We start from the raw sequence: 15550 nt of genomic DNA, 5'->3' as shown, positions 1-15550 counted from the left end.
GCATCCTTTAAGTCCACTGTGGTCATGTACTGACCCTCTTGGATCATGGGTAAAATGGTTCGAATAGTTTACATCTTGAATGATGGAACTCTGAGGAATTTGTTTAGGATCTTTAAATCCAAAATTGGTCTGAAGGTTCCCTCTTTTTTGGGAACCACAAACAGATTTGAATAAAACCCCTGTCCTTGTTCCGTCCACGGAACTGGATGGATCACTCCCATTACAAGGAGGTCTTGCACGCAGCTTAGGAATGCCTTTTTCTTTATCTGGTTTGCAGATAATCTTGAAAGGTGAAATCTCCCTTGTGGGGGAGAAGCTTTGAAGTCCAGAAGATATCCCTGAGATATGATCTCCAATGCCCAGGGATCCTGAACATCTCTTGCCCACGCCTGGGCGAAGAGAGAGAGTCTGCCCCCTACTAGATCCGTTGTCGGATAGGGGGCCGCTCCTTCATGCTGTCTTGGAGGCAGCAGCAGGCTTTCTGGCCTGCTTGCCCTTGTTCCAGGACTGGGTAGGTTTCCAGGCCTGCTTAGATTGAGCAAAAGTTCCCTCTTGTTTTGAAGTAGAGGGAGCTGATCCTGCACCTGCCTTGAAATTTCGAAAGGCACGAAAATTAGACTGTTTGGCCCTTGATTTGGCCCTGTCCTGAGGAAGGGTATGACCCTTACCTCCAGTAATGTCAGCAATAATTTCTTTCAAACCAGGCCCGAATAAGGTCTGCCCCTTGAAAGGAATGTTGAGTAATTTAGACTTTGAAGTCACATCAGCTGACCAGGATTTAAGCCATAGCGCCCTGCGCGCCTGGATGGCGAATCCGGAATTCTTAGCCGTTAGTTTAGTCAAATGAACAATGGCATCAGAAACAAAGGAGTTAGCTAGCTTAAGCGTTCTAAGCTTATCAATAATTTCAGTCAATGGAGCTGTATGGATGGCCTCTTCCAGGGCCTCAAACCAGAACGCCGCCGCAGCAGTGACAGGCGCAATGCATGCAAGGGGCTGTAAAATAAAATCTTGTTGAATAAACATTTTCTTAAGGTAACCCTCTAATTTTTTATCCATTGGATCTGAAAAAGCACAACTGTCCTCAACCCGGGATAGTGGTACGCTTTGCTAAAGTAGAAACTGCTCCCTCCACCTTAGGGACTGTCTGCCATAAGTCCCGTGTAGTGGCATCTATTGGAAACATTTTTCTAAATATAGGAGGTGGGGAAAAGGGCACACCGGGTCTATCCCACTCCTTACTAATAATTTCTGTAAGCCTTTTAGGTATTGGAAAAACATCAGTACTCACCGGCACTGCATAGTATTTATCCAGCCTACACAATTTCTCTGGCACTGCAATTGTGTCACAGTCATTCAGAGCAGCTAATACCTCCCCAAGAAATACACGGAGGTTCTCAAGCTTAAATTTAAAATTAGAAATCTCTGAATCAGGTCTCCCTGATTCAGAGACGTCACCCACAGACTGAAGCTCTCCGTCCTCAGGTTCTGCATATTGTGACGCAGTATCAGACATGGCTCTTACAGCATCTATGCGCTCTGTATCTCGTCTAACCCCAGAGCTATCGCGCTTGCCTCTCAATTCAGGCAATCTGGCTAATACCTGTGACAGGGTATTATTCATGATTGCAGCCATGTCCTGCAAAGTAATCGCTATGGGTATCCCTGATGTACTTGGCGCCATATAATCGTGTGCGTCCCTCGAGCGGGAGGCGAAGGGTCCGACACGTGGGGAGAGTTAGTCGGCATAACTTCCCCCTCGACAGACCCTTCTGGTGACAATTCTTTTATAGATAAAGACTGATCTTTACTGTTTAAGGTGAAATCAATACATTTAGTACACAGTCTCCTATGGGGCTCCACCATGGCTTTAAAACATAATGAACAAGTAGTTTCCTCTGTGTCAGACATGTTTGTACAGACTAGCAATGAGACTAGCAAGCTTGGAAAATACTTTAAACCAAGTTAACAAGCAATATAAAAAAGTTACTGTGCCTTTAAGAGAAACAAATTTTGGCAAAATTTGAAATAACAGTGAAAAAAGGCAGTTACACTAACGAAATTTTTACAGTGTATGTAACAAGTTAGCAGAGCATTGCACCCACTTGCAAATGGATGATTAACCCCTTAATACCAAAAACGGAATAATAAATGACAAAAACGTTTTAAACACAGTCACAACAACTGCCACAGGTCTACTGTGGTTGTTACCCTCCTCAAACACGACTTTTGAAGCCTTTTGAGCCCTTCAGAGATGTCCTGTATCATGCAGAAGGAAGCTGAGTGTCTCTGTCTGTAATTTTAGCTGCGCAGAAAAGCGCTAAAATAGGCCCCTCCCACTCATATTACAACAGTGGAAAGCCTCAGGAAACTGTTTCTAGGCAAAAATCAAGCCAGCCATGTGGAGAAAAAAACTAGGCCCCAATAAGTTTTGTCACCAAACATATATAAAAACGATTAACATGCCAGCAAACGTTTTATATTACACTTTTATAAGACTATGTATCTCTGTTAATAAGCCTGATACCAGTCGCTATTAAATCACTGCATTTAGGCTTAACTTACATTAATCCGGTATCAGCAGCATTTTTCTAGCAAATTCCATCCCTAGAAATATGTTAACTGCACATACCTTATTGCAGGAAAACCTGCATGCCATTCCCCCTCTGAAGTTACCTCACTCCTCAGAATATGTGAGAACGGCAATGGATCTTAGTTACTTCTGCTAAGATTATAGAAATCACAGGCAGATTCTTCTTCTAATGCTGCCTTTGATAAAACAGTACACTCCGGTACCATTTAAAAATAACAAACTTTTGATTGAAGTTAAGAAACTAACTATAATACACCACTCTCCTCTTACTACGTCCATCTTTGTTGAGAGTTGCAAGAGAATGACTGGATATGGCAGTTAGGGGAGGAGCTATATAGCAGCTCTGCTGTGGGTGATCCTCTTGCAACTTCCTGTTGGGAAGGAGAATATCCGACAAGTAATGGATGATCCGTGGACTGGATACACTTAACAAGAGAAACATCTATCAATTCTGCCTGAGGATCTCCTGACCTCAACCCCTTATTGGGGAGCATGAAAAACAGACAGGATGCCATAAAGTCAACACACCAACTGATCGAAAAACTCCTGATCGAGGGAATCGTCCCTCGATTGAAGAGACTACCAAATCAGAAAAAACACTTCCCAATGGTTGACCCCAGGAATGTGAATTGCTGAGATAATAGAGAGATAAGCCGCTGCCCAATCTATTATGCGAGGACTCTGCTAGTACCCCATTGAGGATAGATATAGGCTACCGCCGTAAAGTTGTCAGACTGAAAACAAATGCCAGGAACAATCCAGAGAATAAGATATGCCTGTAGAACTCTGAAGATCTTATGGAGTTCCAAGATATTTATTGGCAACCTCGTCTTGTGAGAATACCAAACTCCCTGAGACCTTCAAGATCTCCAGACCTCGCCCCAACCCAAAGGCTGGTGTCTGTGGAATGTATTTCCCATGACAATTAAAAACATTAACAAAGAAATTGGAATGAGGAATAACCATCAGAAAGGAGATCATTTGAATAAACAATCCATATGGATTAACAGACAGGTTAGTGTGGTCTCCATTTCATTGCCTTAGCATGTCTAGATGTAGTAGACGCAAGTAAAACCTGGCAAACAGAATGGCATCTGCTACTGCCACCATCAGACCTACTACCTTGCAATGGACCACAAACACACAAAAAAAACAATCAAATTGATCCAAAATAGACAAATTAAGACCGAGTCTATGACCACTCCCAGAAATGAAAACTTGTACCTGGGATCAGGGAACTATCTGCCACATTGATCTTAATAGTAGAGCACACAGAACCTGATAACATCCTGGTAGCTATAGCAAGACCGAATGGAAAAAAACTACAGACTGATAGTGTCTGTCCAGAATGTAAAAACTAAGGAACCAGTGATGTTCCTTGTGAATAGGAATGTGCAGATCAGCATTCTTCAAGTCTATAATTGTCATGAATTGACCCTTGAGAATCAAGTCTGAATGTTCCCACCTTCTTAGAGACCCTAACTAGAGAGGGACAGAAACCCCTTTAGCTTTCTTAAACATGAACAGGAATAATTACATCCACGTCCCCTGCATCATGAAGACACTGAAGGAGTGGCCCTAGTTTCTCTGATCTATTTGAGACAGAAGCACCATCACTTGAGGAGGAGGCAGCACCCGACAATTTATTATGTACTTCTAAGAAAGTATATTTCTTACCTAGGGATTCTGCGAGACTGAAAGACCAGGCCTACAAAAAAAAAAAGAAAAAAAAGGATTAACCAGCCCTCAATTATTGAGTGTTGGTCGGGACCATACCCCCATGCAGACTTCAAAATGAAAGGCAATTTTTTTTATATCCTAGAAAAGGGATTCCTTTGTCACTCATGACCACGGAAACAATAAAATCCAGGCCGGAACCAAACAACTTCTACCCTTGAAGGATAACTTGACTGTAAGCAAAGGGCTCTTCTAGAGAAGACAGCCACGGGTATACAATTCATAAAGATATGGAAGATCTTACTGATTACATTACTAATAACGGAGAGTACCAACAGCAAACTGCGAATGTGTTCCTCAAAATACTCAAGGGTGATACTTCTGAAACCCAATCAGATAAAGGAATATGCCAAAGAGACACTGCACCTGTAACTCAAGCGATACACAGCTAGATAGAATAACAGACCCTCCTGCAGGAAAATTCCTCCATAAAAACATGCGGCTAGATTTAGATTTTTGTCGGTAACGACCCGCGTAGCTAACGCTGGCTTTTTTTCCCCCGCACCTTTTAAATACCGCTGGTATTTAGAGTTCACAGAATGGCTGCGTTAGGCTCCAAAAAAGGAGCGTAGAGCATAATTTACCGCCACTGCAACTCTAAATACCAGCGGTGCTTGCGGACGCGGCCAACTTCAAAAACGTGCTCGTGCACAATTCCCCCATAGGAAACAATGGGGCAGTTTGAGCTGAAAAAAAAACTAACACCTGCAAAAAAGCAGCGTTCAGCTCCTAACGCAGCCCCATTGTTTCCTATGGGGAAACACTTCCTAAGTCTGCACCTAACACCCTAACTTGTACCCCAAGTCTAAACACCCCTAACCTTACACTTATTAACCCCTAATCTGCCGCCCCCCGCTATCGCTGACACCTGCATATTTTTTTTAACTCCTAATCTGCCGCTCCGTACACCGCCGCAACCTACGTTATCCCTATGTACCCCTAATCTGCTGCCCCTAACACCGCCGACCCCTATATTATATTTACTAACCCCTAATCTGCCACCCCCCCAACGTCGCCGCTACCTACCTACAATTATTAACCCCTAATCTGCCGACCGGACCTCACCGCTACTCTAATAAATGTATTAACCCCTAAAGCTAAGTCTAACCCTAACACTAACACCCCCCTAAGTTAAATATAATTTTATTCTAACGAAATAAAATAAATCTTATTAAATAAATTATTCCTATTTAAAGCTAAATACTTACCTGTAAAATAAACCCTTATATAGCTACAATATAAATTATAATTATATTGTAGCTATTTTAGGATTTATATTTATTTTACAGGCATTTTTGTATTTATTTTAACTAGGTACAATAGCTATTAAATAGTTAATAACTATTTAATAGCTACCTAGTTAAAATAATTACAAAATTACCTGTAAAATAAATCCTAACCTAAGTTACAATTAAACCTAACACTACACTATCAATAAATTAATTAAATACAATACCTACAAATAAATACAATTAAATAAACTAACTAAAGTACAAAAAATAAAAAAAGAACTAAGTTACAAAAAATAAAAAAATATTTACAAACATTATAAAAATATTACAACAATTTTAAGCTAATTACACTTACTCTAAGCCCCCTAATAAAATAACAAAGCCCCCCAAAATAAAAAAATGCCCTACCCTATTCTAAAATACAAATAGAAAAGCTCTTTTACCTTACCAGCCCTTAAAAGGGCCTTTTGCGGGGCATGCCCCAAAGAATTCAGCTCTTTTGCCTGGAAAAAAAACATACAATACCCCCCCCCAACATTACAACCCACCACCCACATACCCCTAATCTAACCCAAACCCCCCTTAAATAAACCTAACACTAAGCCCCTGAAGATCTTCCTACCTTATCTTCACCTCGCCGGGTATCACCGATCGGTCCAGGCTCCGAGGTCTTCATCCAAGCCAAAGCGGGGGCTGAAGATGTCCATGATCCGGCTGAAGAGGTCCATCATCGGGCAGAAGTCTTCATCCTATCCGGGCAGAAGAGGAGATCCGGACCGGTAGACATCTTCATCCAAGCGGCATCTTCGATCTTCTTCCATCCGACGATGAGCGGCTCCATCTTCAAGACCTCCAGCGCGGATCCATCCTCTTCTTCCGATGTGCTAACACAGAATGTAGGTTCCTTTAAGGGACGTCATCCAAGATGGCGTCCCTCGAATTCCGATTGGCTGATAGGATTCTATCAGCCAATCGGAATTAAGGTAGGAAAATTCTGATTGGCTGATGGAATCAGCTAATCAGATTCAAGTTCAATCTGATTGGCTGATCCAATCAGCCAATCAGATTGAGCTCGCATTCTATTGGCTGTTCTGATCAGCCAATAGAATGCGAGCTCAATCTGATTGGCTGATTGGATCAGCCAATCGGACTGAACTTGAATCTGATTGGCTGATTCCATCAGCCAATCAGAATTTTCCTACCTTAAATCCGATTGGCTGATAGAATCCTATCAGCCAATGGGAATACGAGGGACGCCATCTTGGATGACGTCCCTTAAAGGAACCTTCATTCTGTGTTAGGACGTCGGAAGAAGAGGATGTATCCGCGCCGGAGGTCTTGAAGATGGAGCCACTCGTCATCGGATGGAAGAAGATCGAAGATGCCGCTTGGATGAAGATGTCTACCGGTCTGGATCTCCTCTTCTGCCCGGATAGGATGAAGACTTCTGCCCGATGATGGACCTCTTCAGCCGGATCATGGACATCTTCAGCCCCCGCTTGGGCTTGGATGAAGACCTTGGAGCCTGGACCGATCGGTGATACCCGGCGAGGTGAAGATAAGGTAGGAAGATCTTCAGGGGCTTAGTGTTAGGTTTATTTAAGGGGGGTTTGGGTTAGATTAGGGGTATGTGGGTGGTGGGTTGTAATTTTGGGGGGGGGGGTATTGTATGTTTTTTTTTCCAGGCAAAAGAGTTGAATTCTTTGGGGCATGCCCCGCAAAAGGCCCTTTTAAGGGCTGGTAAGGTAAAAGAGCTTTTCTATTTGTATTTTAGAATAGGGTAAGGCATTTTTTTATTTTGGGGGGCTTTGTTATTTTATTAGTGGGCTTAGAGTAGATGTAATTAGCTTAAAATTGTTGTAATATTTTTATAATGTTTGTAAATATTTTTTTATACTTTTTTTATTTTTTTGTACTTTAGTTAGTTTATTTAATAGTATTTATTTGTAGGTATTGTTTTAAATTAATTTATTGATAGTGTAGTGTTAGGTTTAATTGTAACTTAGGTTAGGATTTATTTTACAGGTAATTTTGTATTTATTTTAACTAGGTAGCTATTAAATAGTTATTAACTATTTAATAGCTATTGTACCTGGTTAAAATAAATACAAAGTTGCCTGTAAAATAAATATTAATCCTAAAATAGCTAAAATATAATTATAATTTATATTGTAGCTATATTAGGATTTATTTTACAGGTAAGTATTTAGCTTTAAATAGGAATAATTTATTTAATAAGAGTTAATTTATTTTGTTAGATTTAAATTATATTTAACTTAGGGGGGTGTTAGTGTTAGGGTTAGACTTAGCTTTAGGGGTTAATACATTTATTATAGTGTTGGCGAGGTCCGGTCGGCAGATTAGGGGTTAATACTTGAAGTTAGGTGTCGGTGATGTTAGGGAGGGCAGATTAGGGGTTAATACTATTTATTATAGGGTTAGTGAGGCGGGAGTGAGGCGGATTAGGGGTTAATAATTTTATTATAGTAGCGGTGAGGTCCGGTCGGCAGATTAGGGGTTATTAAGTGTAGGTAGGTGGCGGCGACGTTTGGGGTGGCAGATTAGGGGTTAATAAATATAATATAGGGGTCGGCGGTGTTAGGGGCAGCAGATTAGGGGTACATAGGGATAACGTATGTGGCGGCGGTGTGCGGTCGGCAGATTATGGGTTAAAAAAATTTAATAGGAGTGGCGGCGATGTTAGGGGTACATAGGTAGTTTATGGGTGTTAGTGTACTTTAGAGCACAGTAGTTAAGAGCTTTATGAACCGGCGTTAGCCCAGAAAGCTCTTAACTCCTGGCTTTTTTCTGCGGCTGGAGTTTTGTCGTTAGAGGGTGTACCGCTCACTTCAGCCAAGACTCTAAATACCAGCGTTAGAAAGATCCCATTGAAAGGATACGCAATTGGCGTAGGGGGATCTGCGGTATGGAAAAGTCGCGGCTGGAAAGTGAGCGTTAGACCCTTTCCCGACTGACTCCAAATACCAGCGGTAGCCCAAAACCAGCGTTAGGAGCCTCTAACGCTGGTTTTGACGGCTAACGCAGAACTCTAAATCTAGGCGATGGTTAGTCTAATTAATGTAGAAAAAAAACCAGTCCTATCTAGGAATTGTTTGTCAATATGACCACTGAAAACAGTGCCTACTTACATATTTAGGTTTGAAGGAAATATCCAAATGTTTTAAAGTTTTATCCTCCCAAGGTATAAATACCCAACTGTAAAGACTGCAAAACCTCCTTAAAGGGAAAGGAAAGTCAAAATTAAACTTGCAAGAATCAGCAAGAGCATGAAATGTTAAGACACTGTTAAAATCACTTCTATATTAAAATGTGCTTTGTTCTCTTGGTATCCATTGTTGAAAATAAATACACACATATCCTACACTAGTGGGAGCTAGCTGGTGCCTGTATACATTTGTCTCTTGTGATTGGCTAACTAGATGTGATCAGCTAGCTGCCAGTAGAGCAATGCTCTTCCTTGAGTAAAGGATAACAAGAGAATGAAGCATATATAATTGCACCTAATTTGTAATACCAGTGCACATTTGCGTGCACTGGTACTACTGAGTGGAGCACAAATATTGCGCTCGCGTAAGTGATATTTTGCGCTCCACTCGTAATCTGGCCCAAAATGTTAATTTTCCATTAGTCTCTCTAAGTAATGTGTGTATTGTGCATGTGTGAGTGTACAGAAAGTGATAAAATAATGAGATCTGATTTTCCCTGCAAACTCAACAGATTTTAATGGGCTGTGGTTTCAAAGAACAAAACCAGCTTTTTTATAAACACAGATAAACCTAAAGAATCCATTTCTCATACATTTTATACTCTGCAGCTGGTATAACAAGTTATTGGAAATGTATTAAGGTAAAAACTATTTTACAGTACACTGTCCCTTTAATTGGATGCTAGTTATCTGGCATTTGCTGCTGTCTGACGCTCTAATGAAGAATGGTTGGCAACAAACAAATGTGTGTCCCTGTTTTGCTACTTTTGCTCACACTGAAAAAACAGTATTTTCCTGGAAGAAAGTGGAGAGCTACAGTGTATTACCCAAATCTAACAATTTCGATTGGGTTGATTGACACCCCCTGCTAGCGGCCGATTGGCCGCAAATCTGTAGGGGGCGGCATTGCACCAGCAGTTCACAATAACTGCTGAAGCAATGATAAATGCCGACAGCGTATGCTGTCGGCATTTATCGATGTGCGGCAGACATGATACACTACATCGTATCATGTCCGTCTGCACTTTAATAAATTGACCCCCTAGTATTCATAAATAACAAACCTTGACTGTTTTTTAAACTTCTGACAAAATCATGAAACCTTTATAGAAGCCAAATTATATGAGAAAGTTGATTGGTGCATACACACTACAGATATTCTTGAGTGACAGGCACGTTCCTGTATGATGCATACACAACAGTTAACTTCTCTGTCTGTTCCAAGATTAGTATCAGGGCAAGAAAAATGTGACACTCATGTTGATTAATTCAGCTAGAAGGGAGGGTCCCTAAATACACTTATACAAGAAAATGGCTTTATACATTATGCTGTCGCTAACAAGCCATAAAATAATGTGCATTGGATGCACCATTAACCATTTTTCCATACTCAAAATAATATTTAAACATAAACCATAAAACAATATTTAAAATATGAATGATATATTTTTTTAGTTTGCGCGAGTGCAAATAATATTTAAAATATGAATGATATATTTTTTTAGTTTGCGCAAGTGCAAATTCTATTGTTTCAGCTGCACGGCAGCTTGAGAGCAAAAGGTGGCATGTTTTGCGTCAGCAATTAATTTTTGGCATACAAGCCACCCCCAATTCTCTAGCAGGACAAACACAGCATGTGTAGTAGCTTTTAATAGAAACAGTATTGCTAATACAAATATATTGCAAACTTGTGCACATTTCAGTTTGACCATTTGAACCTTTAATAAAGCAATAATAATTAATAACATCTGCCCTATGAAGTGCCTGTAATCAGCACGAAACGCTAGTAGCTTGATTTACCTCTGTGTTATTATTTTAATTGTTATAACAAAAGTAATTGTATCTACTTCCTTTCATTTCAGCCATTTTGATTACTTTGGTAAACTGCAAGAACTCACCATTCCGAGTGTGCATGGAAACTCCCCCAGAAAATCATGCTCATATAACTGTGTGCTTGATTTGTCTTGGTCAAATATAGAAAATTTTAATTTCTGCACCTCTTCAAAATGGTAGTTGATAGTGAATTTCTTAGCAAACACTGGATTTAGATTGTTCACTGTGGTTTCTGTTCTGTCAATCTGAAAAAAAGATGAACAAGGTTGAAACAGAAGAAAAGTTTTTTTTTTTTAGTAGATAAAGTAACAAACATCTTTCTGAATATAAAGAACGAAGGATTATCAACATTTGACAGATGAGAAGGTCAGCAAGCAATACTGTGATATCAAAAACTCTAATATGAAGAGTCTTATAGTAATATATATATACACACACACATACAGTATACACCCACACACAGTATATATACACATACATTGTCTCCATATAAAAGATTGCCAGATGGGTGGCATTATGAAGTGTAATACCTTGCAATATTGTAATATTTTGGTTATTTATAAATGCTACTTAAAGTGGTCTAGTAGCGGGAGCGAGCTACATTCATTTTATTGGCGCGACCGGGCCCACTGTGACTAGACAGTGTTGCCGCGATGCACTGTGTCAAAACCAGACACGCTCAGTAGAGCAAGGAGCAGCATTCTGGTAAAATGAACTTTTACATAAAATTTTACTGCAATACTTTAATGTATACATCTGCCGGTAAGCTAATGTATAATTCTGCACTATGTGCAGAATTATATAACATTAGTTTGTAAGTTTACTGCCCCTTTAATACTGGCTGGTAAAATCAGCTGGGTGGTGCACCCACTAAATAGTACTTCATGAAACAGTTATAATGTTATAATGTTGGCTGCTATACAAAAAGTAAGATGATAAGACATGTAAACAAAGATTTTGACAGCAGATAAGAACTGAAAGGCCCATATAGGCTTAGTTCATTCTTATGCACATCCCAGGCATTCTTGAATTTTGTCCCTATCACCTCTAACAGAAGTGTATTACATAAATCAACCACCCTTTTAGTAAAGAAGCTTTTCTGCAACAACTGAGATCTGCTAATGCTCAAATGTCTTAATAAAGTTACAATCTAAAAATGGACACTTGAGTCAAAATTAAAGTTTTATTATTCAGATAGATCAGCAGTTTTAAAAGAGTTTCCAATTTACTAATGATGCACCAGCTCCTACTGAGTATGTGCAAGAGTTCACAGTGTATGTGTATACTAGTCTGTGATTGGCTGATGGCTGTCACATGATACAGGGGGCCAGCAAATGGGGCAAAAATAAGTTTGCCAGAAAGAAATCTACTGCTTTTGTTAAATTAGGAGTGTTATTGCATTGTCTTTTTATTATTCACTTTATAGTTATGCAATTCTATTACTACACTAAAAAGCAAAGGGTCAGATTATAAGTGGCGCGTTAAATAATGTTATTAAATGCGTGCAAACACTACTAGAAGTAAACTTTTAATGCAAGAGCATTAGAGCTAGGACTACAAGTTGAAAGTAAATTGTTTGCTTGTGAGCGAAACCGGATGCGCGCTAACTTCAGGTCTTTGGATATCGCAACCGTGTTAACTCCTCCCCGCAGACTTCAATGGAGTGCGCTTTTTTAAAAAATCTTAACACATCCTTTAGCGCTTCCTAGCCACTTCTCCCCCTCCTGCCCGCGGGCAGGGGGCGGTGTTACACAAGAGCGCAAAACAGTGCTCTTGTGTAATGCTGAATTCCACCAACATAATTCTGCCTGCCATAGGCGAGCTGCGGCGGACAGGGGCACGTATGTACGACCCTGTCCGATGTGGCTTGATAAATCAAGCCCTTAAAAGGACATTAAACACTTCTTGCTTTTGTGTAAAGCTTGTGCTTGTCCCACACTCCCTAGGAAACAAAATATTTAACCTGGCTGGTTTATACAATTTTTTAAAACCTAGGTTAAAGATTTATTTTTTTGGCCTCTCTAGGGAGCGTGGGAAAGAGCACAATTTTTATACAAAAGCGATAGGTGTTATATGTCCCATTAAATTGTGTGTCAGCGCACACAATTAACTGGCTAGTTAACATTTTAAGAGGCATTACGGTGGACAGACAAAGTGATCTATTTCATTAGAGAATTCTATTTTAAAACAAATTCCCTTTTTATTACATGTTTAACCCCTATGCAAGTTGTTAACCCCTTAATGACCAGCGCCGTACCCTGTACAACGCTGGTCGTTATGCCCTTAAGGACCAGCAACGTACCCTGTATGTCGCTGCAGTCCTGGGCTTCTCTCTGCCGTGAGATTGCATTATTTCTGCATGCCCAACAAATGGGGCACTGCAGAAATAGATTTGCAGAGTTACCAATGTAGAGAGAGCTGTTTGAGGGGAGTCAGAGAGGGATTAGGGGGTAGGATGTGTCAGGTGGGAGGCTGATCTCTACACTAAAGCAAAAAATTAACCCTACAAGCTACCTAATTAACCCCTTCACTGCTGGGCATAATACAGGTGTGGTGCGCAACAGCATTTAGCGGCCGTCTAATTACCAAAAAGCAATGCCAAAGCCATATATGTCTGCTATTTCTGAACAAATTATGAAAAATTATAACAATGAGGAAGACTCAGATCTATTCTCACACATTGTATACAACAGTTGCGATATACATAACTATCACTCATTCACACAACCAGTATTAATATCTACACACACGATCCACTATAATACACTCCATTGTCACTCTTTACATGTACACACTCACAGACTTTTCAGCCATACACTTCTCTACATTACACTAACAGCATACATACATTGATAATCAGAAATAAATAAATATTTATGCATTTATCCATCTTTATCATCACTACATATCAACCGGGATCTACTCAATTCGCGCACACAAACACAAACACATGTAGAACCATTTTCATCTATAGAGGATTATAGAGATACAGTTCTAAGAGGATCTTACTATAATCGTTACCATCCAAAAGGTAAACATACCAAATAGGGTCTGTTGCTAAGCGCGTATACTAATAATTTTACCACTTACTAACAGATATAAAATACTTGCAGTTCTGATCTGATTTAGTAAACAGAACAAAATTATGAGCAATCGAAGCACTGGGTAAATAGATACAAAACATTCTCTTTTGTTTTAGCTACATGCTTTTTGAGATACATTCATATATCAGCATTTATGGACGCTTTTCAGAATGAGAAAATTTGAAAGTTCACTTAGTGAAACCGCTCATAAGACACAATAATATTGAGATACAGAGACAAGATGTGTAGATTTCAGTTTTATCATACTACACCATCAGGTAGGGATTGCACCATAAGACACATACACAGCAACGGTCTGCAGAAAGTAAAATAAAATGTCTTAAGGTTCAGAACGGTGATGATAAAGCAATCAGGTTTTATATCTATATTTTATAGTAGAGAATGGTACAAGTGCATATATACTGAAGGATTATTATGTTTCTTCTTTATCACATGTTAGTTTATATATACCCATATATATATATATTACATTCGGGTCCGTATGTGTTTACATGTTCCATTTTTTTACATTATGTGCCTGTTCATATGAACATACTTTTAGGACTTGTTTTAACATTTGATTTTATACAAAAAGAAAACATTGTGATTTTTTACAGGTGAAATCTGTTATAGTCTCATTAAGTATCGATACAAACAATGTTACCATTGGTCCACCACAACTTATGACAACTTCCGTTTTTAGATTTAAAAAAGTATTTAATGATGTTTAATTTTACAGTTTTTATTCAAATTGTATTTGCCTGAGGAAACTACCAGTTTACGGTCGAGAACCGCGTTGCAATGTTCGAATAAAAGCTTGTTACTTTTATATCCATCCGGAGTTGTCATTGCTGCTTGACCGCATCACGAGCTAACTGCTATACCAGTCCATCGTATGGGTTTTCTGGAGCGTAGCCGAGACCATTCCGGTACAGATCCAGACACAGCGGAATCAACGAGCTGAATCAGTGCACTAGCCGCTGTTGAGAGCTAGTCTGTCTGCTAGCACCGGTCACTAGTATGGTGCATTGCTATCCGGTAATCCTTCTTAATTTGCAGTATACTATTTTATCAAGACTTTTTCAGACTATGAGGCGCCTTTTCCTCCTTTTTCTTTGATTACTTAGATATCCCATACACCGGGAAACAGAGGAGCAGCCTATCTTCAAATTCTGCCAAGACTGTCTTAATTATCGTTGACCAGCTACCAATCTGGGTGATTTTTCCCATTCGGGAACTAAACTTTATACATTGCATTTTTGAACATTGACCTGTGGGTCCAGACCTATCGTTTATCACATTCTGAGCACGCTCTTTACCAAGTTTCCAGTAGGGGAATTTGTTCAGTATTTCTGAATAAAGAGGATCCCAGAAAAGCATTTACAACCATTTGTGCCATGATTGCACAAACTGTTTGTAAATAATTTCAGTGAGAAACCTAAAATTGTGAAAAAGTTCACTTTTATTTTTTGTGATTGCATTTGGTGGTGAAATGGTGACATGATATATACCAAAATGGGCCTAGATCAATGCTTACGTTGTCAACTAAAAAAAATATTTATAGTTTTGATAGGTAAATATTAAAAAGGCTCTATTTCTGTTTAAATGTAGTGATGGCAGCGGAGCCTGGAAGCGCTCGGTGATGGCTGCGTGAGATCTGAGCTCCGGGCAGCAATACACTTTAAAAGTAGCTAATGAGCTAAACACTACCTAACAACCAGCTATACGAGGGGAGAACATTGTGGAAAGGTGTCCCCCATTGAAGAGGATGACTTTTTGGAAACCCATCGATACGGAGAAGCAGTAATCTGCGCCACGTGGAGCGCAACAGCAAGGCCTATACCTT

General features: G+C 39.7%; 1 protein-coding gene across 1 annotated transcript in view; it reads right to left on the bottom strand.

Moving 5' to 3' along the window:
• Positions 1-15550, bottom strand: part of CPNE2 (copine 2) — a gene marked incomplete in the record, with an annotated part of 400103 nt that overhangs the window by 277897 nt on the left and 106656 nt on the right. The window contains 1 exon segment of the mRNA XM_053700230.1: positions 10687-10866. Within this exon segment, the coding sequence (XP_053556205.1) occupies positions 10687-10866 (180 nt within the window).

The sequence above is a fragment of the Bombina bombina genome, chromosome 1 (assembly GCF_027579735.1).
Source record: "Bombina bombina isolate aBomBom1 chromosome 1, aBomBom1.pri, whole genome shotgun sequence".
NCBI lineage: Eukaryota > Metazoa > Chordata > Amphibia > Anura > Bombinatoridae > Bombina > Bombina bombina.
The sequence above is the reverse complement of the archived record's forward strand: the minus strand, read 5'-3'. Positions and strand labels throughout refer to the sequence as shown.